Source organism: Myxocyprinus asiaticus, chromosome 2, assembly GCF_019703515.2.
Source record: "Myxocyprinus asiaticus isolate MX2 ecotype Aquarium Trade chromosome 2, UBuf_Myxa_2, whole genome shotgun sequence".
NCBI classification, from domain to species: Eukaryota; Metazoa; Chordata; class Actinopteri; order Cypriniformes; family Catostomidae; genus Myxocyprinus; species Myxocyprinus asiaticus.
In genome coordinates this window covers 48877595-48899158 of record NC_059345.1, presented here as the reverse complement: position 1 = coordinate 48899158, position 21564 = coordinate 48877595, and the positions used below count along the sequence as shown (strand labels likewise).

General features: G+C 40.1%; 1 protein-coding gene across 1 annotated transcript in view; it reads left to right on the top strand.

The window, feature by feature from the left end:
• Positions 1 to 21564, top strand: part of LOC127409830 (neural-cadherin-like) — a 413418-nt gene that overhangs the window by 380931 nt on the left and 10923 nt on the right. Inside the window, exons 29-31 of the mRNA XM_051644684.1 lie at positions 1204 to 1468; positions 6403 to 6583; positions 14687 to 14931. Coding sequence (XP_051500644.1) covers positions 1204 to 1468; positions 6403 to 6583; positions 14687 to 14931 — 691 coding nt within the window. The remainder of the gene's footprint in view (positions 1 to 1203; positions 1469 to 6402; positions 6584 to 14686; positions 14932 to 21564) is intronic.

Sequence of the window (21564 nt, the reverse complement as noted above, 5' to 3'; positions counted from 1 at the left end):
GGTATCTCAACTGTGATTTGTGGGGTTAATCTTTGGGCCCTGGTGCATGTGGATTTTTTTAAAAAATATATATTTTTTAGTTGTATTAATGTAATTACCTGTTATAAGTCCTCCTTCAAATTTTAATAGCTACCCAGTGTAGACTCGTAGCCTTGAGTTAGACTAACAAATGCCAGTTTGAGATTATTCGCATGAGCCATACTGCAGGGGAAAGTGAGTGTGTTATGGAAGTAGAGGAAGGTGAGAAGTTCACTGTGGTCAGTCATGTTTATTTTTGTAAACTGTTTACTGTCTTTTTTTAAATGTGAAAATGCCTAACCACATTTTGCATCATTGCATTGTTTAGTCCTGCTTTTTACATCATCACAAAGCCAGGATCCAAAATTGGGGCCGGCAAATTATGCTCTCTGGGAAACATGCAGAAAGACTGTGAAATTAAAATAAAGGTTGAAGCTTTTTTCAGGAGACGTAACAAACAAATTCACACCTATTACCTCACTGCCAAACCAGTAATTTTCCTCACTTTCCGGATGTAGAGTTTAGGCCATGACCTTTTAAAATAAAACATCCGCTGCAATATTGTAATTAGACTATGAAAATGAAGCAAAATTGCATACAGTAAAGGGGTAATTGGATTTTGGATGATTCAAAGCACAAAACTGTATATTTTTATACAGTTCTCTGATATTTCAGGTTTTTCATCTAACATACTTTCAAAAAATATTCACATTTGCCTTGGAAACATTTGATTAATAAGAAGCAATAGGTTTAAGAAGAGCATAAAACACACACAATGTAAAAGAGAGAATAAAAGAAAGGCTTATAGTTGACCACTAGAGAGTAAATCAAAAAATACAGTGGCTAACCAAATTGACACCATATTGAATTCCCTGCTCTCCAATTAAAGGGCTGATATGTTTAATTCTGTTAGTGTTCAGTAGAGTCTTATCAGATCCTGCAACAGTCTGATGTCTTCAGTCCCTAATGGCTCTCAGTTTCATCATATACTGAGCCTCTTTCTCTCTCTTTCCCTTTTCTTCCTCTACCACTGTTTTCATAATATTCTTATTTGTTCTTTGTCTCTGGCACTTTATTTTCTCCAAATTCTTCAAACAGTCTGACAACCTGTAAATTAATTTATTCACTAACAGCATTTTGTCTCCATCTCTCCATTTTTTTTTTTTTTTTTCTTCACTTTCTCAGATCTACCAGGGTCTGTTAACTGTCTTCTACAACCTCGGTGATGGGGACTTCAACTTGACAGTGCCCTCTTATCGCATAGACAATGGAGGGTGGCATGATGTGCACTTAGATCGTCACGACAACGAGTTTACCCTACGCCTGGATGGTGGGGGCGGAAGACGAGAGGTCACTGGCTCGCCGGGTCACAGTAGGGAGATTGTTATTGATTCCGCTGTTGTGATGCTGGGCAACTCATTCCCCTCAGGACACAACAAGAGCTTCCAAGGTGAGGTACACAACACATTGGAAGTTCCTGTTCCTAAAGTTCAACTGGTGGAGCATGGCAATAGCAATGTCAGTCATGGGTTCGATTCCCAGGGAAAATTTTACATTTATGCATTTAGCAGACACTTTTACAGTGTATTCAAAGTACCTATTTTAGCAGTCCATACGTTCTCTGGGATTAGTACATATGGACCTCACTGTTGTTAGCCCCATGCCTTACCAGTTGAGCTACAGGAACTTAAGGGAATGGACTGTACTTGTATAACAGGGCTTGGTAAAAAATATAGATTTTCTGATTAAGTGCGATCTTAATTTTAAACATACCGATTGATTCTTAAATTCGCAATATCAATCTTCTTACTCTTTGCGCAACCCTCTAAAATGCGAGTAAATCACTTGGATATGCATCTAAATTTTTATTTGCTATCTGATAGAAATGTCTGTGATTTATTCAGTGGCTGGTAAATTTTCAGATTTCACTTGCCAGTGATTAAGTAGGATAGTGCCGAAGATCCTTTCACTGTGAGTGTTGAGAATAAAAGTTTGGTTTTAATTTCTTTCGTGTAATGTGTGTCCAAAGATGAGATCCACACAACACATTTGTAGTTGAATAATGTATATTTTAATACCCTTTACAGTCAGTTGTTGATTATATTATAATATAATTAGCAATATAAAATGTGCAATTCAAGACATCATATTTATTGGTGGAATACATGTATTTGTACATTTTTAAAAAGCTAAAATGTGACAAATTATGAAAACTTATTTATAAAATAAAATTTGTAAAGTTCATATTTTTGTCATGTACCAAGTTAGAAGGTCTCCTGTATAATTAGCAGCAATAGCTGAAAGATAATTTCTTTCATATGTAAGCAAAATGGACATAATAACTGAAATATACCCAAAGAAATTGGAATCAAGTCAAATCGAGAGCTTGTAAAACAGAATCGGACAAAACAAAGCTCTAAAATAAAGGTTCGGGAGGAGCTAGTTCATCTAACTTTGTCAATTATTACTCAAGTGTACATAAACAGCTGCGCCTACCTCACTTCGTGACACTTCATCAGGCATCCCTCAACCTTCCCATTCCCTGCCTTTTTTCTATCCATGAATTACAGTTTTTCACAATTGCAAAGACATATTTCTTGAAACCTTCATCCATTTTCTCACAACTTTAAACACAAAACCAAATCTTCAAACTACGTTCACAAAACCCCTGACTCTTCTGGCAAAATCAAACTATTGCCGCAAAACCTTTTAATCTGTGCTCAAAATCAAGCAGTTCTTTCAGATCATTCACACAGCAAGTCATTATATAAACACTACAGAGCATTCATTAGACACCACATTAGAAAATGGAGAACACAGCGTCCAGGGCATGTAGTTACAGATTTTTTTTATTTTTTTTTATTTGTATATAGTAAACACAGTTTAGTAATCACAAATTAGTACAGTGAATATATTATATACTGTAAGTACTGCAAGTAATACAGTGTTGAATGTCTGTATATTCAGCACTTGCATACTGTAAAAATACAATAGTCCAACTGCAAAAGCCTAAAGAATAAAGAAAACTCTAAATGAAAAGCACATTACAGTACACTCAAAAATGTTGTGCAACTGCAAAATCAAAGTCAATGAGAGATTCATTCTCAGCATCATGTCTTCGTGCTTCATGTATTTTGTACAGTTGGTTTGATCACATCATTAGAAACTAGTGTGAACAATTGAGTCATTGTGTGTAAACGATGACAACTGCGTTGTAGTTGTTTAACTTTTACCGCCTGTGTTTACCATTTTGCAACACTGTATCACATTGTGAAATGTGTTTTAGTGAGTGAGAATATGTTTAGAGTTTTGAAAAAAGAGTGGATGAGATTTGCAAATGGTGTCCAACTACCTGAACTTGTTTAAGGTTTTGCCAAAAGAGTGATTGATTTGACAAATGGGTTTAGGCCATTAAACATTTGGTTCAGAGAATGGGTTTAGTGTTTTAGCAATTCAGAAAAACTGTAATAACTTCATTTATTATGTAGCAAGCCCTCTCTCTTGGTCTGCAAGCCAAATCTGTTTACCTTCCTTATAAGATTATCTGCGTATGCAAACTCATGATTGTATAAAATGTATGGTTTGTATTCATTATAATTTGCTTTGGAATTTAAGTAATGTTGTATAGTTTGTGTTTTTCCTAGTTCTGTCTCTACATGAAACTTAACTTGGCACAAACAACAAATTGGCTGATAACGGGGTTCCCACATGTCCTGGAAAACCTGGAATTTTGCAATGCAGTTTTCTAGTTATGGAAACAATATCAACGGTTGACTGTCATGAACGAAGCCCTGTCACGTACATTCTTTGCTAATATTCTGTCATCTCTGCTTTACTCTGACTAAATAGTTTAAGTATTCATAAAGTGCAAAAAATATGATGTTTTTGTTCCCACATTGCTGCTAAAGCTAGAAAAAATTTAGTTGTAAACTTTAGAGAATGACGAGGGTCCAACAGCTGAATTTTTACCACTCGAAAAGGTAGTGTGGTGATTTGCCCTTTACACCTTGGGATGTGAATTAATTTTCAATAATTCAGTGATCAGTCGCTTACTGCGGTTACCACAGGATCAGCCTTATGATTTCCATGATGTGGAAAACACAGACGGAATCACTGAATCCAGTCATAAAATTGCATTAGCTATAAAATGAGTAATGTGATGGAATTTTAAATATTTAAGATGAAAATGAATGTTTGAACGCACAATTAATCAAATTCAAATAGCGATATGTCCTGTTCTGATTATTAAATCTCAAACGGCTGCGATTTTATTAAATAAATATATAATGTGCATGTGCTGCTTGCTTCAAAATGAATGTGTGAAGCCGGCCGCTCATACACTGAAAACACCTCATTATAATCATCACACACGCCTCTGTGTTTACTAGATGGCTGCACTCTTCATCTTATACTGATTCAGTTTGTTTTTACAGTTTTTCTCAATCACTTTGGCTCAATCCTCGAATGAGAATTATTAATTTTTTTTTCAAAAACAATAAGTTCAAATCTCTGAACAATTAGTTTCTTGTTCACACCAGAATTGAATTTCTTATTAATTTAAGCAAATTGCATGTGTTTTCAAAATCTGTCAGACATACATGTATATTCCATAAATATCTATGACATGGAATGTTTGTGATGTCTGCTAAATCTCTGGCCAGACCAACAAGGGTGACAGGATGTCCACCAAGAAGATGGGAACTAGTAAACTTTTATCTACTGTTGAAATCAGTATCTAAAAGCTCAGTGTGATACACAATAGCATTCAGCTAGACAAAACTGACATTCTTGTATAGTACAGTAAGCAGTTAGTGTCAACAAAGTAGAACAAAAATGAAATTTGTATATAACAAACATTTCCAGGGTTGACTGCAATGGTGAAAAAAACATCTAAACATTTTGACGAGTACGGCTCACACGATGACCAAAAAACTTTTCATTTTGGTGACATTGGCCAATTTACTGACACAATAACTAAATTTTGAAGCATGAATTATATGTTTTGGGTGAGTTACTACATTATGCAGTAGAGTTGTGATGTCCCATAAAACAGCTGTGACAATTGCACTTACAGTTTAGAGAATATTAAGACTGTTTCAAAAAATGAGCCAAAACGATTGAGAAAAACTGTAATTAAATCACAGCTTTTTAGGGTTTTAATAATTACACTGGGCCATGTATCAAACAGGTTATCCGGAGGTGAGAAACAACTTTATTTGATAAAAAAATGTAAAAAAATAATGCAATGTTATGTTGAAAAATTTATTTAAAATGATTTTATTTTATTAAAGTTTTGAAAAATTTGTGTGACAAGACTTCATTTTGATAATAAAATGTAATGAAACTGTACGGAATTCAGAGACAAATAACCTTCAAATAAACAAAATATATATATATATACATACACATCATGAACTTTTGTGTGTTTATGCTTAAATATTACACCCATTTGGCACTTAAAATGTCTGGGAAATGTCCTGGAAAATTATGCCTTGAAAAGAGTGGGAACCCTGAATAAGAATCACGGTGTGAAAACAGTCACACTATAAGTTTACCTTTATAAATATAGCCCCCTGATTGTTCAATCCCATTGCTACCATTTTCAGACCTGACCTGTTTGAGCTGGTAACAATAGCTTAATTGATTTCAATAAGTGTAATAGATTCAAATAGTCAAAATGTGCATGGAGAGCTGTGGACAATTCCAATTAACACTTCAGCATGACATTTTGAGCAAACACAAATGCTGTGTCCCAGAAATCCAATCACTCAGTTATATTGCAGCATTTTGAAGTAGACTAGCCTTTTACCACTAAATCCAATTTAACTTAACTCAGCAAAAGGATGTAGTGTGTACACCACTATGAAAGTGTGCCAGAAAGATCTGCACAGCTTTATAAATTGCTCTATCTGTCATGATTAAACACTATTGTATTGGCAATAATGAAAAATGTAATAGGAATGATTCATTCATAATAGCCTCAAATGCACCCTCTGTGTAGAGGGAAGTACAGCTAGCATGAAAAAGGGGGGCAATGACAATATGACATGAAAGAAAAGAGAAACAGAGGAGGTGAGTGAAGATAAATATTCCCTGTTCACAGCATGCGTACCGGGGAATTAGTTGGCCTCGGGCACATACTTCGGGTGTATATTAAATGGACTCTAAAAGCACTTTACTTAAAAGCTGTGGACATGGGTGGATGTGTGCATTATGTCAGGCTAACTTTGTCTATGTGTGTATGTTTGTGAGAGAGAGTGTAAGTGTACATGATGTACTGTATGTGTAAGAGGAGGATTCACAGTTTCTGCTATATTTGTATTGTGAGAGGACGATTACTTTATGTGAAAGCATTGTGTTTCTCTTTCTCTCTCTCCCTCACAGGCTGTATGCGGGACCTGAGGCTCAATGGGTGGTATATTCCCCTGGATGGTCAAACCAGAGAGGTGGTGTCTGTGGTCAGTTCTCAGGGTGTGTCTCTGGGCTGTTCCTCCGACTCCTGCAGGAAAAACCAATGCAGTCCCCCCTTTACATGTGTGGACCTGTGGAGGATCCATGAGTGCAGGTACACAAAATTCACACATACATAATACATGTGCATATGCACACATTTGTAATTTGAAACGTTCACATATAAAAACCAAACACTTGAGACTCCTGTATTCCCAAACCCCTGAATTGTATTAACTTCCTAAATTATTTTAAATTCACGTATTCTTCCAGTGCAGTTTACTATCCGTGGCTATGTTTACTCCTGGTATTTGTCTCAGTTGATACGAACACAAGTGTACAGTGCTTAATACAGATGTAAACTTTTAAAGATTAGATAATATAACAGCAAAATGTAAGTTATGTGCTAGGGAAAAACAACTCTCCAGCACATTAAACAGCACAAGCACTCTGTCAGCACCTGATACAGCATCCCACATGAAATTCTATGTTTATGATCTTCTTTGAAGTGATTAATTAAAAGTGTTCCTGTGCTTCGGACAACTTGGGTGGAGCACTTTTTCTGTGTGTTCTGTGACCATTTTTTTTCATAGAAATGCCTTTTTTTCACAACGTAACCTGACATCACTGACTAAATGAAAAGGAAATGGATGATTATTTTCATTACAGATTTTTTTTTTCTCCATTTAGTTGTTACAGCCCTATAGTGTTCTAATATGTCCCAGCAAAAGCCAAAATACAGTACTTACACCAACATTGAAACTGAGAAAAAAGGGTAAAGTTTTTTTTAACAGTCCAGCCAAATAGTCTCACTCTGTTTTCTTTGAATCTGATCATAGCTGAGCCAAACCCATCAGTCATAGATGGTCACTGTCATTTATACATATACATGTATACAGTATATACTGTGTATATACAGCTCTGGAAAAAATTAAGAGACCATTTCAATTGTTCAGTTTCTCTGGATTTACTATTTATAGGTATGTGTTTGAGTAAATGAAAATTTTTGTTTTATTCTATAGACTACTGACAACATTTCTCCCAAATTTCAAATACAAATATTGTCATTTAGAGAATTTATTTGCAGAAAATGTCAGCTGGTCAAAATAACAAAAAGATGCCGTGTTTTCAGACCTCAAATAATGCAAAGAAAACAAGTTCACATTCATTTATAAACACAATACTAATGTTTTAACTTGGGAAGTGCTCAGAAATCAATATTTGGTGGAATAACCAAATAACCAAATCACAGCTTTCATGCGTCTTTGCACACTTTCCACCAGTCTTTCACAATGCTGTTGGGTGATTTTATGCCACTTCTGGCTCAAAAATTAAAGCAGGGATTCAACAGACACTGGAATGAGTTACTGTAGCCTTTCTGTCAGCTCAAACCAGTCTGGCCATTCTCTGTTAACTTCTAACAAGGCATTTCCATCCACAGAACTGCCACTCATTGAATGTTTTTTGTTTTTGGCACCATTGTGAGTAAACTCAAGAGACTGTTGTGTGTGAAAATCCCATGAGATCAGTAGTTACAGAAATACTCAATCCACCCCATCTGGCACCAACAATCATGCCACTGTCGAAATCACTGAGATCACATTTTTTACCCATTCTGATGGTTGATGTGAACATTAACTGCACAGCTCCTGACCTGTATCTGAATGATTTTATGCATTGTTCTGCTGCCACACGACTGGCTGATTAGATAACCGCATGAATAAGTAGGTGTACAGGTGTTCACACATTTTATGATACTTATTTATACTTATGCAATGTCAGGGTGTTCTGGGTGGTTGCTAGTGTGTTGCTAGGATATTTCTAAATAGTTGCTATGATTTTCTGATCCTTATGTGTGTGGACCTATTCAATGGAAGTCTATGGAATTTCAATGGAAGTCTATAGTTTGGCATCTGGATGATCCTGTCACAAATGGTCACTGGAAAATGCATGTTAATTGCAGGTGTAAAGAGCAATCGGTCTCATCTGACCACTTGTGATCAGATCACATGTGACTGGTGTTAATAGCAGGTGTAAACAGAGCCTGTGTCTCTTTCACACTCTCACAATCTCCTGTAAACAAGGCTCAATACACTGCTGTGAAGTCCTCTCTAATCCTTACTATGTAAGACACACATACACACACATATAAACACACACTGTAGGGGGCTCTACTTAGCTAAGCCTTTAATGCACCTTGGCCATTGGGTTGTCTGTAAACATGCTTGAGTCAAAGACTGTTAGGCAAGCATGATATGTGTGGGCTGCTCTTCACCCCAGACCCATCTACTCTCGGTCTGCAATGCCCACAAGAGCTGTTGTGTAGTTGTGTGTGTGTTTGTGAGTGTATTTGGATGTTTTTCTACAGGTATTGTCTCTCTGACTTGCAGACAGGCTGCCCTATCCTCTCTCGTTATCAGTTTAAGCACACTCTGTGTAGGCTGCAGGTCAGATTGGGTTTCTATGGTGTGTGTGTGTGTCTGTGTGTGCGTGTGCGTGCGTGCGTTTTCTGTTGAGTTTTTTAGAGGAAAAGTCAAGATTTTTAGCCATGTATTCGGTCTTCAAATGTTGAATTCTTTCAGTGCTCCATCTGTTATTTGCTGATCTCTCAGGCAAAGTCCAATTCAATATGTGTTGTGGAGCTTATTTAATTCACACAGGAGTTTAAATGTACCAGTTCTCTGTGAAAATATTTGCGTTTACATAAACTGGGTCAGTGTGGGCAGTTTTTGTTATACCAAAAGTTTGTTAAAGTGTTAAAAGTTTCCCTTTCGTATTCATCCATGCCTTTAATTTTAAACTGCTAGCAGCACCAAATAAAATTGCAAAAACGTCTGGGTTACTGGTGTAACCCCTGTTCCCTGATGGAGGGAATGAGACGTTGTGTCGATGTAGTGACACTAGGGGTTCGATCTTGAGAGCCCCAATCACCTTTGCTTAAAATAGAAAAGGCCAATGAGAACTGGCGAGTGGAATTTGCATGCCACTCTCTGCCCCGGACATACGAGTATAAAAGATGATGGCGTGCATCACTCATTCAGATTTTTGCTGAGGAGCCGATAGAGAGTCCCGACCATGTCAGCAGCCGGTTCAGCACTGTGGCAGGAGGGATACAACGTCTCGTTCCCTCCATCAGGGAACAAGGGTTACACCAGTAACCCAGACTTTCCCTGTATGTCACTCACTCGACGTTGTGTCAATGTAGCGACACTAGGGGTTCCTATAGGAAACGCCGCAGGCGCTGAACCGTGTCATGATGTACGGAAGAGTGGACACGGACAAGCTGCTGCGTGCCTCGCAGCGAGCGCTCGACCACATCATGACCTTCCAGCGAGTTTAGGTAAGGTGTCTCCCTAGTCCCGTTAAGGGGGGAGGAGGCACTTACCCAAGGAGGCTACAGGCAGTGGCCTTTCCTGATATTTGCTGTTAAGAAATTTCCTGCCGAGCACCTTCTAGAATAATGATGGGAAGTGCTCTTCCCTCTCCAGGAAGGAGGGCACTACGGAGACCACATCCTACCGCAGGGAGGTTAACATGTGGAGAATACCTCACATAGACTTACCAACATGGAAGTTCACATATGGAATGATACCAGCGGGAGGACCCTATCTACGGAGAGGGTACACAGCAACAGTGGCCGAAGCAGAGTGAGGCTCTGATGAGGGGAAACACAGAGTTCACCAGAGGGGAAACCAAACAGTGGAAATGCATCATACGGGATTAGTCAGAGGGGAATCGCCACATATGGAGCACTGAGCCCAAGTACACAGGCTCACCTGAAAAGGGGCATATCACGAGTACTGGGCCTGGTGGCATCACTCCTCCGCCGAGTTCGTCACCGAACAGTGCTTAAGATTTAAAGAGGTGTCCAGGTTTCACCAGTTACAGGGAACTGTTGTGGACAAAATAGCACACATTATCACCTTGAAAAAGGAGAAAGGCGTAATGCAAGCGGTACACCCAAACGGCTGCCCGGCGTACCTGCTGTTACATCATAACTCTCGGGATGAAACCGGTCCTATGCATAGGTTGTAAAACCTTGCAAAGGTGTTGGGTTTAGCCCAACCCGCAGCTCTGCATATGTTTGCTAGAGAGGCCCCCAGTGCCCAGGAGGATGCAACACCTCTAGTGGAGTGTGCCCGAACTCCCAAGGGGCACAGCAGGTCTTGTGACTGTTAAGCCAAGGAAATGGCATCCACAATCCAATGGGCCAGCCTCTGTTTGGAGACAGCTTTCCCCTTCTTCTGCCCTCCATAGCAGACAAAGAGCTGCTCCGAGCATCTGAAGCTCTGTGTACGGTCCAGATAGATGCGCAGGTCGCGAACTGTACATAGCAACAACAAGGCCGGGTCTTCCTCCTCTGAAGGGAGTGCTTGCAGGCTCACCACCTGATCCTGGAAGGGAGTGGTGGGAACTTTGGCCATGTAACCGGGCCGGGGTCTCAAGATCACGTGAGAGTGTGCCGTCCCGAACTCGGAGAGGGCCATCTTCAGTGACAAAGTGCTGAGCTCAGCCTGCTCCAGGGTCTCAAAGGGGGCTCTCTGTAGGGAAGGTAGGACCACAGAGAGATCCGAAGAGGGAGTCGGGCGCGGTCTAGGAGGATTCAACATCCTCACACCTTTGAGGAACCTGGTGATCAGGTTGTGCTGCCGTGAGGGTCTCCCATCCAGTGTATTGTGATACGTGCAAATAGCAGCCGCGTACACCTTCAGGGTAGAGGGAGACAGCTGTCTCTCCAGCCCTTCCTGTAGGAAAGACAGCACAGACCTGACCGCGCACCTCTGTGGGTCTTCCCCACAGGAAGAACACTAGTTTGCGAAGAGACGCCACTTCAAGGCGTACAGCCACCTCTTAGAGGGGCTGATTGGATTTACCACCACTGGTGGAAGATTCAATATGTCTTCCATGTCCAGTCCAGGAGCCAGATGTGGAGGTTCCAGAGGTCTGGCCACGGGTGCCGGAGCGTGCCCTGCCCGAGTGAGAATGTCCTGCCTCAGGGGAATGCGCCAGGGAGGGGCTGCTGCCAGGTGCATCAGGTCTGAGAACCACGTCCGGTTGGGCCAGTATGGCGCAACAAACAGGACTTGCTGCCCATCCTCCCTGACTTTGCACAGTGTCTGTGCAATGAGGATCACTGGAGGAAACACATACTTGCGTAGCCCCCGAGGCCAGCTGTGTGCCAAGGCATCTGTGCCCGAGGGGAGCCTCAGACAGGGAGTAACAAAGGGGGCAGTGAGAGGACTCGAGGCGAACAGGTCTACCTGCACCTCCCTGAATCTTTCCCAAATCAGCTGGACTATGTGGGGGTGGAGTCTCCACTCCCCGCGGAGCGTTATCCTGCTGTGAGTGCGCATCCGCTGCATGGTTGAGGATGCTTGGAAGGTGAGTGGCTCGTAGAGACTTCAACATCTGCTGACTCCAAAGGAGGAGGCGGCGGGCGAGTTGCGACATGCGACGTGAGCATACGCCACCTTGGCAGTTTATGTACACCACGGCCGTTGTGTTGTTGGTCCGGACCAACACATACTTGCCTTGAATCAACGGCCAAAGCCTCCACAGTGCCAGTGATACTGCCAGCAACTTTAAGCAGTTTATGTGCCATTGGAGACGGGGCCCTGACCAGAGCCCCGATACTGCTTGCCCGTTGCACATGGAGCCCCATCCCGAGTTCGATGCATCTGTCATTGTGCCTTGAGACCTGCTCTAAGGGAACGCCCACCCGTAGAAATGCCAGGTCTGACCAAGGGCTGAAAGTCTGATGGCACTGTGGCATGATAGTCACACGCTGGGTGCCGTGGCGCCATGCCCACCTCGGGACTTGAGTCTGTAGCCAGTGCTGAAGCGGTCTCGTATGCATTAACCCAAGGGGGAGAACCGCCGCCGAGGATGCTATATGCCCCAGGAGCCTCTGAAATTTTCACTGGTGCCCCTACCTTCTGCCTGAAGCTTTTCAGGCAGGTGAGCACTGACTGAGCACGTTCAGTCGTAAGATGTGCCGTGAGAGTTACTGAGTTCAACTCCATACCGAGAAAAGAGATGCTCTTCTCCCAGTTGACCTGAAGCCTGAGTCGGTCGAGTTGCTGAAGCACAAGGTCCCTGTGCATACACAATAGATCTCACGAGTGAGCTAGGATTAGCCAGTCGTCGAGATAATTGAGTATGCGTATGCCTTTCTCCCTTAACGGGGCCAGGGCGGCCTCTGCGACCTTTGTAAAGACTCAAGGGGACAAGGACAGACCGAAGGGGAGAACCTTGTACTGGTATGCTCGTCCCTCGAAGGCAAACCAAAGAAAGGGTCTGTGTCGAGGAAGGATCGATACATGAAAGTATGTGTCCTTCAGGTCAATGGCCACAAACCAATCCTGATGTCGTACTGACGCCAGGATGTGCTTCTGCATTAGCCTGTGTTAGGACTTGTTCAAGGCATGCAGGTCCAATATTGGGCGCGACCCTCCCGCTCTCTTGGTCACAATAAAATAAGGGCTGTAAAAGCCCTTGTGTGACTTGGCTACAGGGAAGGGTTCTATTGCTTCCATCGCCAGAAGGGTGGCAACCTCCACCTGGAGGACAGAGGCACCCTCGCCCCGCACCACAGTGGTAGGGCGAGGTCGGTTGCGGTACGCAGTTCCTGCATAAGCCCTGGGTCGGTTCTACCCTCATGCAGATCTTTCAACGCCTTGGCCTGGTGGACCAGCAGGATGGCCATGGCATGCAGGGTGGAGGCAGCCTGACCCACGGCCTTGTAAACCTTCATCATCAACAAGGAAGAGAACTTACAGGCCTTGGAAGGGAGCCTTGGTCGGTCCCTACAGGTGGCTGCGCCCTGCGGGCATAAATGCACCGCTAGGGCACGCTCTAACTGGGGAAGCTTGAAATATCCCTTAGCTGCTCTGCCGTCGAGGGTAGTTAGGATGGATGAACCCGCGAAGCGTGTACGGACAGAAAAAGGTGCCTTCCATGACTTCGTTAGCTCCTTGTGCACTTCCGGGAAGAAAGGCACCGGGGCGAGGCACGGCCGTGAGTCGCGCTCCGACCCCAGAAACCAATCATCAAGCTGCGAATGCTCAGGGCAGGGTGGAGGATTCCACTTTAGCCCGATGTTCACAGCCGCCTGGGCAAGCACGGCTGCCATCTCAGCGTCCGCCTCATCCTGAGCTCTACCACCCGTGTGCGAGAGCTCAGAAGATTCGTCCGCTTCCGACAGCAGAAGCCCACCCTCCGATGCTGTGACCGATAACTCATCCTCGACACTCGACCATGCGAGGGTGACCGCTGATATGCACCGTAAATCCAGCAGCGTAAGCGTTGGTGACAGGGACGAACACACATGCGTTCGGCTCCGAAGAAAAATCTGAATTAATGATGCACGCCATCTCCTTTTATACCCATATGTCCGGGGCGGAGAGTGGCATGCAAATTCCACATGCCAGTTCTCATTGGCCTTTTCTATTTTAAGCAAAGGTGATTGGGGCTCTCAAGATTGAACCCCTAGTGTCACTACATCGACACAACGAGTGAGTGACAGACAGGGAATTAATGTTTCCAAACAAGTTTTCTACATGTACTCTGCCAGGTTTGTTTGTAGTCATTTTACAACACCTTTTGAACGCAGCTTATCCAATCAGAATTCAGAATCGGAACTATCTGTTTTATAAATTACCATTTGATTAATGCTAAACATAAGCCCTTTTGCCCAATAAAGCACTTTGTCATTGTTGTTAAAGAGCACCTATTATGGTTTTTCAAATATTACCTTTCATATAGTGTGTTATATAGCTGTTTGTGAATGTAAAATAGTCTGCAAAGTTTCAAAAATCAAAGTGCACGACAAATGGAGTTATTGACTCCTAAAAGAAAGAACTGATTCTGAACACCTGAAACGAGTCGTTAGTAATTCCAGACTTACTTCCTGTACTAACCTACGTAATTTGGTAACAAAAAACCCACCTCTGGTCTTCATTGGCTGCTCGTGAACTGCTTTGACCCGCCCTCAAACTCTACACTAAGCGGTAGACCAATCACAACAGACTGGGACATCTGACCAATCAGAGCAGAGTAGGCTCTCTTAAAGGAGGAGTTTAGAATGAATCCTTTAGAACGGATCATTTAACAAGTCGTTTTTGACACTGGGAAAGAAAGGTAATGCTGCAATTTAAATTATTTATTATTATTTAAATATTACTCTTTGACTCTGTTTTTTCTCTCTTTCCAATCCCAGGTGTCCCCCAGGACACATGGTCAAAACAAACTCCACAGGCAAGTTCTGCGTGTACACACTATGTGCCAGCCGCCCATGTCAAAGGGGCACTTGTGTGGCACAATCTCCCTCCAAATTCACATGCCACTGTCCAGAGGGTTACCGCGGCCAGCACTGTGAAGTGACGCTGGCCATTTACCGAGACGACGTGGGACTCAGTTTCAGTTCCCTCTTCGCCATATGCATCTGCTTTATGGCCCTGCTAGGTAGCTATAACCAATATGATTTCTTACACCTCTAGTGATGCATGTTATAGGGTTTGTTCACCCAAAAATGAAATGTCTGTCATAATTTACTCAGCATCATGTCATTCCAAACCCACAAAAGGAGCTGTTAAGCACACTGTCACGCTCCAGAAATGTACCATAAGAGTAATCCATACAACTGATGCACTATTTTTTCCAGTATACAGCAGTCTTCTGTAGCCTTCATGTGAGAAATAGACTGAAATTTATGTCACATAGAGGGCGAGTAAACCTCTGTGGTCTTAGTTAACCTCTTAGAGGGCTAAGTTTTTTTTGAATGACCTTTGTGTTTGCCCATTTGGCTGTGTTTCTGTTTGTCTTGTCTAGTGCAATATTTTGCTACATATATTCAGCCTTATTTTGCGTAGCCTATTATTAATATAAGTGATAAAGGTAATAATATTTATTTAAACTTACATCCTGCTAATTTATCCATAGCCTATTAATAATAGTTAATAATAATAATTATTTTATTTAATGTTAATGTCTCTGATAATCTAACCTTCATGCGGATTGTTGTTCTAGTGCAAAGTATTATTTTCAGTAGGAGTCTTCGATTAATGTGTACAACCGATGTTTCGGATGCATAAATATTAATTGTGGTCTTCCTCTACCACTGAACCTCATGTATTTTCATATTGTGATTATGTGCCATGAATTTATTCATATGCCTTTTACAATTTTTATGGAGTAGCTCTCCATGCATTGTGTTTTACACCCATTGTCTGACAGCGCTAAAGGACATAGGCTACATAATCAATGATGACTGGTGAAACTCTTATTAACTCCCTTCATTTCAACGTCCTCATCTGACTGCATAGCTGCGCTCGGTAAGGCCAAAGAGAACCAAACAATCTTTTTCCTCCTCTCAGTTTCGTTCCATTATAGATTTTACATGACCTTATTCATTCTCAGCTCCAGTTGCTTTTTAAAGTGTTAATTACTTAATTTGTAGGCACACATTGTGCTGTTTACCCAATCCAGGCTAGAAATTGAGATCAATGCACCAGGGTTTTGGGAAGAATTTCAATGGTGCCGGCCATCCTCAACAGAATTTAAGTAGCCCATAAGGTTTTTTCCCCTCATTTCTCTGCATCTGTTTTTTATTCTGCATTGTTTTTTGTATTATATCCTGTTTGTTTGGAGCGATGCAAGAGGAATAAAAGGTTCAAGCTCTCTCAACACTCTACCATATGAAAGGCTTTGGCGCAGCGTTAAGAAGATTTTTTTTTTACTTCCTGTAAGGCACTTAATAGGTTAGCACACCGTGGTAACACAATGCCTCCACCTAACCAGCCAGGCTCCCTCTCCTTTCTGCAGAAAAGCACCCCCCTGCTGATGAACATATCTCCACTAGAACAGCAAAGAGGAAAGTTTCAGCTGTTAAACCCCATGAGTAGACTAGAGAGATGCAGTGAGATGACTCTGAACCCAGAGATTAGATTGGATACTTTTAGGCTTTATTGTGGTTTATTTTGGTGTTTTCATTTTTAAGAGGCCAAGTATGTGTTCTATATATACAATCCATTTTTACATCCAAAGGCTGCAACTTTTTGCCACACCTGTCAGTGGCAGGTGAATTGAGAAAATGTATCAGTCATAAATATTTTTGCCTGCTATTTTGTATTCTTTTTATTACAAAATATATGTGACCTGCTCCATCATTTTGAGTCACTTTGACCCAGAAATACGTTTTGAGTTTTATGCGCTAAAGTAAAAGGAAAGTCTCTGCCAACATTTAAAGGAATATTCTGGGTTCAATACAAGTTAATCTCAATCGAAAGCATTTGTGTTATAATGTTGATTACCACAAAAAAATTATTTCATCTCATCTCTCCTTTTCTTAAAAAAAAAATAAATAAATCAAAGTTTCATCATAGAAGTGAATGGGGCCACTTTTTGGTGGGTTTAAAGGCAGAAATGTGAAACTTATAATTTTATTAAAGCATTTACATGAATTTTTTGTGTTAAAACTTGTGCATTATTTGAGCTGTATAGTAATATTTTTAATAATTTTTACAGCGGTTTTACAGGTGTGCGGCTAACTTCACATAAAATGATAAGTGATTTTATCACACTAAAATCTAGGGTTGTAATGATTCACTCATCTCACGATTTAGTTCAGTTCACGATACTGAACTCATGCTTTGGTTTGGTTCACGATTCTTAAAACTAAGCCTGATTGAAGAAAAAATAATATTGTCTCAGATTACATAATTTTAAAAATATATGTATTTAATGGAAGTGGATGCTTGTCCAGTTGGATAATAATAATTTACTGATGAAATCAAGTCAGACGTGATATTTGACATTAGGATTGTATTCCCCCATAGCATTATTATACATAATATTCAGCATTATATATAGTAGATTAATATGGCACTATTATATTATTTTCTCTCGGGCAGTCAGAGCAGATTGATATCATGCTTCAAACGGACATTTGATCCCACACGCTGAAAAGGCTCATCTCTCTCGCTGCTGATTTCAGTTTCAGACAAACTCATCGTACAACACCTGTGGCTGCTAGGCTGCAGTCGTATTTAGAGCTCTTTTTGTGCAGTGAAGCAATTTCATTTGTATGCCTGCGTTATGTAGGCTTAGGATGTGTATTGGATAGAACAGATGCTGAAATAATAATAATTTAAAAAAAAAGGCCCATCTCCACGATGCGCATTGTCACACTTATGAACCGTTACACCTCTTCTAAAATCTTGTTAACACGCATATTGTTTATATCTTTTGACTATGCTATTAAAACAGTGAGTATTTTAATGTTTACGGATTGGCCCAATTCATTTAATTGTGAGTGCCTCACTGTAACCCAAATTTTTCCTTTTTTTAAAAGAAACGGAGGAATAAGTAGAAATAAATTTTTGTTGTTATAAACATTAGGCCACAAATGCTGTCATTTGAGTTTAACTTGCATTTAACACAGAATATTGATTTAATGATTATGTCTTTGCAATGGTTTTCGAGTAGAAACTTAAGAATCACAAAATATTATAAAGCAGAGACTTTCAATTTGTGTTCCCTTAGCAAATTGTGTTTTTCGGTAAAAGTGACTCAAAATTATAGAGCAGGTCACATGTTTTTCTCTTTATGGCTATATAATTATTTAGCCATGCGTACTTGTATATTTAATCACAAACAACACAAGTAACACAAGCATTTTGACCCACCCTATATCCATTGTGATTTTGTTCCTCATAATTTTGCTTTGGTGGTTTAATGTGAGGAACTCTACATACAGTATGTGTCGTTAAATTAGTCATTCTAGATAAACTTCTGATGAAAAATTTTACACTGCAGAAAACATTTTTATAATGCATGTGAGTCGCGAAGATATTTTTCTTATAGTTCAGCTTAAACCATGTAAAGTGGCAGTTCCTAATAAAGTTACTAGCGAACTGGTGAGTAACACAGTTAATTTTTATTCACATTTGGCACTTGGTGAGTGTTAAGGCCCGAGGAATGATAAGGCCTAAGAACGAACCTGTGTGACACAATTTCGAACAAAATCTGTCCAAAAGAAGGTGTATTTGCGTTCATTTTGGTTGTTCGTAACAGCTCACCTGGGCGAATTTTAGGAAAGCTTCTTACCGGCTGCTAAACATCTTCTTACTGCCATTGGTCCATGTCATCGTTTGGTGTGACCTGGAGCTCCACCTACTTTGAGGTTGACAACTAATTTAAGTTCAGTCATTAAAGATCAGTCAACATGAACACAGGAATAAAATCTACTCAAACACTCTTAAGTGCCCATTCACTTATGTGCCATCTGCAGCGAAAGTCATTCACACATCCGCCCAAAGTAAGATATGCCTCTCTTATCATTGTTCTTTTGTATGTATTCTGCCCATTAACACACTTATATACACCCAACATTGCAGTTGTCATCATAAATTATGTTAACAGAGTGTTATCGGCTCATATTATGGCCACATATAGCATGTTAGCACATTAGCACCATGAATGTAGAATGTAAGCATGACAATTGACACATTATTTACTGCATATATATATTACTTTAAATCATCATCAAGTGGTTAAAACAGCTTCTTTTACTGATATCTTGTGAATTCTGCTCATAGAATAAGGCATGAATTCATTGATGACACATTTTAATGTCACATTAGTTAAGGTTTTACATGTAGCCTTGTGCAACTTCATATTTAAATGCTCTTCTAAATGCCTCCAACAGTGGTGTGGCCATTGTCTCAATGTTTGCAAACAGTATGTCGTTGCTCAGCTGTTTTGAAGTTCTTTTTGGCTCTGAGCAAAGAACGTAAAATAACTTCTCTTTGAGTATACCGGAACTTTTAATTTTGCCCCTGCAGCATTCGAGTTGTGATACAAGGAAACTGATTCAGAGATATGAAATATACTCTTCCTTGGTGTCGTAGTCTGTAATATCAGACCTCTGTGTACATGTCTGTTTAATACTGAGGGCTGGGTACTGAATCCATAATGACCTATAACTCAGTACAATACACTGTCCTAAAAACCCATGGAAGAGAGGCATCGTTTGACCTCTGTTACACCTGGACTCAAGTATTTTTATACTGCAATTCTGATATGGAGATTTGACATTCACACAGTGTAGATTCTCACCTGTGGGAATAACCACCCATCATAACATGAAAAGATGGACTTGAACGATTATGGTTTATAGTGCTCTTTGACAATCTCTCTTCCCTTGACTCTCATGGGATCCTTTTTTATCTCTGTGTAAAAAGTTTATTTTAGTATAGAGACTTTCAGTAAAGTCTCTGGAACTCCATGTTCATCATTTTCTGTGCATTTAGGTCATATGTCCCCTGAGCTAAAAAAATAAAAAATAAGCCTAGTACCATTCGTACTTTTTACACATACATTAGGATCTCAGGGTTTCTGTTTTTTTTTTTTTTTTTTTTTTTTTTTCTCAACCAAGACAATATTTCGTTTTGGATTTCTAATTTCCATATCTCCATTTTTCCCTTGTCTAATATTATTTAATGACACTATGTGTTTTGAAACTGTCATAAAATGTGTTTGATTAAGGTTGAACATGTCATTGTGGGTGTTCAAAAGCAGTGTAGGGTGTGAATAGTAGGAGTGTTTTAATTTGCATATAATGTTGAGCATTTCTTTCTACACTGCCTGGCCAAAAAAAAAGTTGCATACTGTAATATTTTATTGTACTGGCTTTAGCTTTGATGGCGCACATTCGTTGTGGCATTGTTTCGACAGCCTTATGCAAAAAATCCATTGAGATACCTGGTCATTCAGTACATTCAGGTACTCAGCTGACTTTACTTTATTGCCACATAACGTTGCTGAGCCTAGACCTGAACAACTGAAGCAACCCCAGATCATAACACTGCCTCCAGAGGCTTATACAGTGGGCACTATGTATGACAGGTGCATCGCTTCATGCGCTTCCCTTCTTACCCTGATGCACCCATCGCTTTGGAATAAGGTAATTCTGGACTCATCAGACCACATGACCTTTTCTGGCAGTTCACCACTATCCTTCCAGGTTTTAATAATGTGTTGGATAATTCTTAACCCAATTCCAGTGATTTCGGCAATCTCCTTAGTTGTTTTCTTTGCTTGATGCAGGCCAATAATTTGCCCCTTCTGAAACATAGTAACATCTTTTCCACGACCATGTGATACATATTCCGACATGGCTGTTTTAGAAATGAAAAGCTACACACTGCATCAGTTAGGGTTAAAAGAATTGTTACCAGCTGAAACATATAATCACTGCAATAATGATCCAATCATAGGCTCTTAAATATCTGCTTATTTAAATCTAAACAGTGACTTTTTTTTTTATTATTATTATTTTTTTTTTTTTTTTTTGGCCAGGCAGTGTATTTAACCGGCAGCTACTCTGCAAAGGTTTGGATCTGTAATGTTGAAATGGATGGGATTGATCATGACATTACAAGAATGTGTTACAAACATACAAACACAGGTGTGCTGACATGCTAATTCAAGTGTTTTTACGTATAGAATCTGTATTCAGATCCCTCATTATTGAACTGCCATACAGTATAACATGCACATAAAGTAACATAGATCTAACTTGATAGAGGATGGACAAATTAAGTAAAGCATCTGAAAACAACAGATTTTCAAATACAGAGAAAGTTTTTTATATTGTTTTACTGTAAATGAGAATGTGCTTCTATTTTTTGTAAACACAGTTTGAACAAAAGTCCTAATGCGAGTCATTTGTTAAATTAACCACCTAATGAATGTTTTAATGTGAAAAGTGAGAAAAGTGTCATGTCTGAAAATACTGAGTGTAATTTATTACCACAAAATACCTCACTGATAATTTATTGATTTGGATTGTGTTGAGCACAGACTGACCCCACATTGTCTATTTATCTTATTGTATTTGAAATTCCAATATTCAAGCCTAACTACAAATATATTAGCTTACATATATATTGTAACTAATTTCCATTTGGAGTCATCTTGTGCTGGATTTGTAGCCTTTTGAATTCTGGATTCTAAGGAATAAAATGTTAGTATGCATTGTATGGCACATAACAGAAAATAGTCTGAAGATCTTGCCCAGGGGCAAAGTCTGTGCTC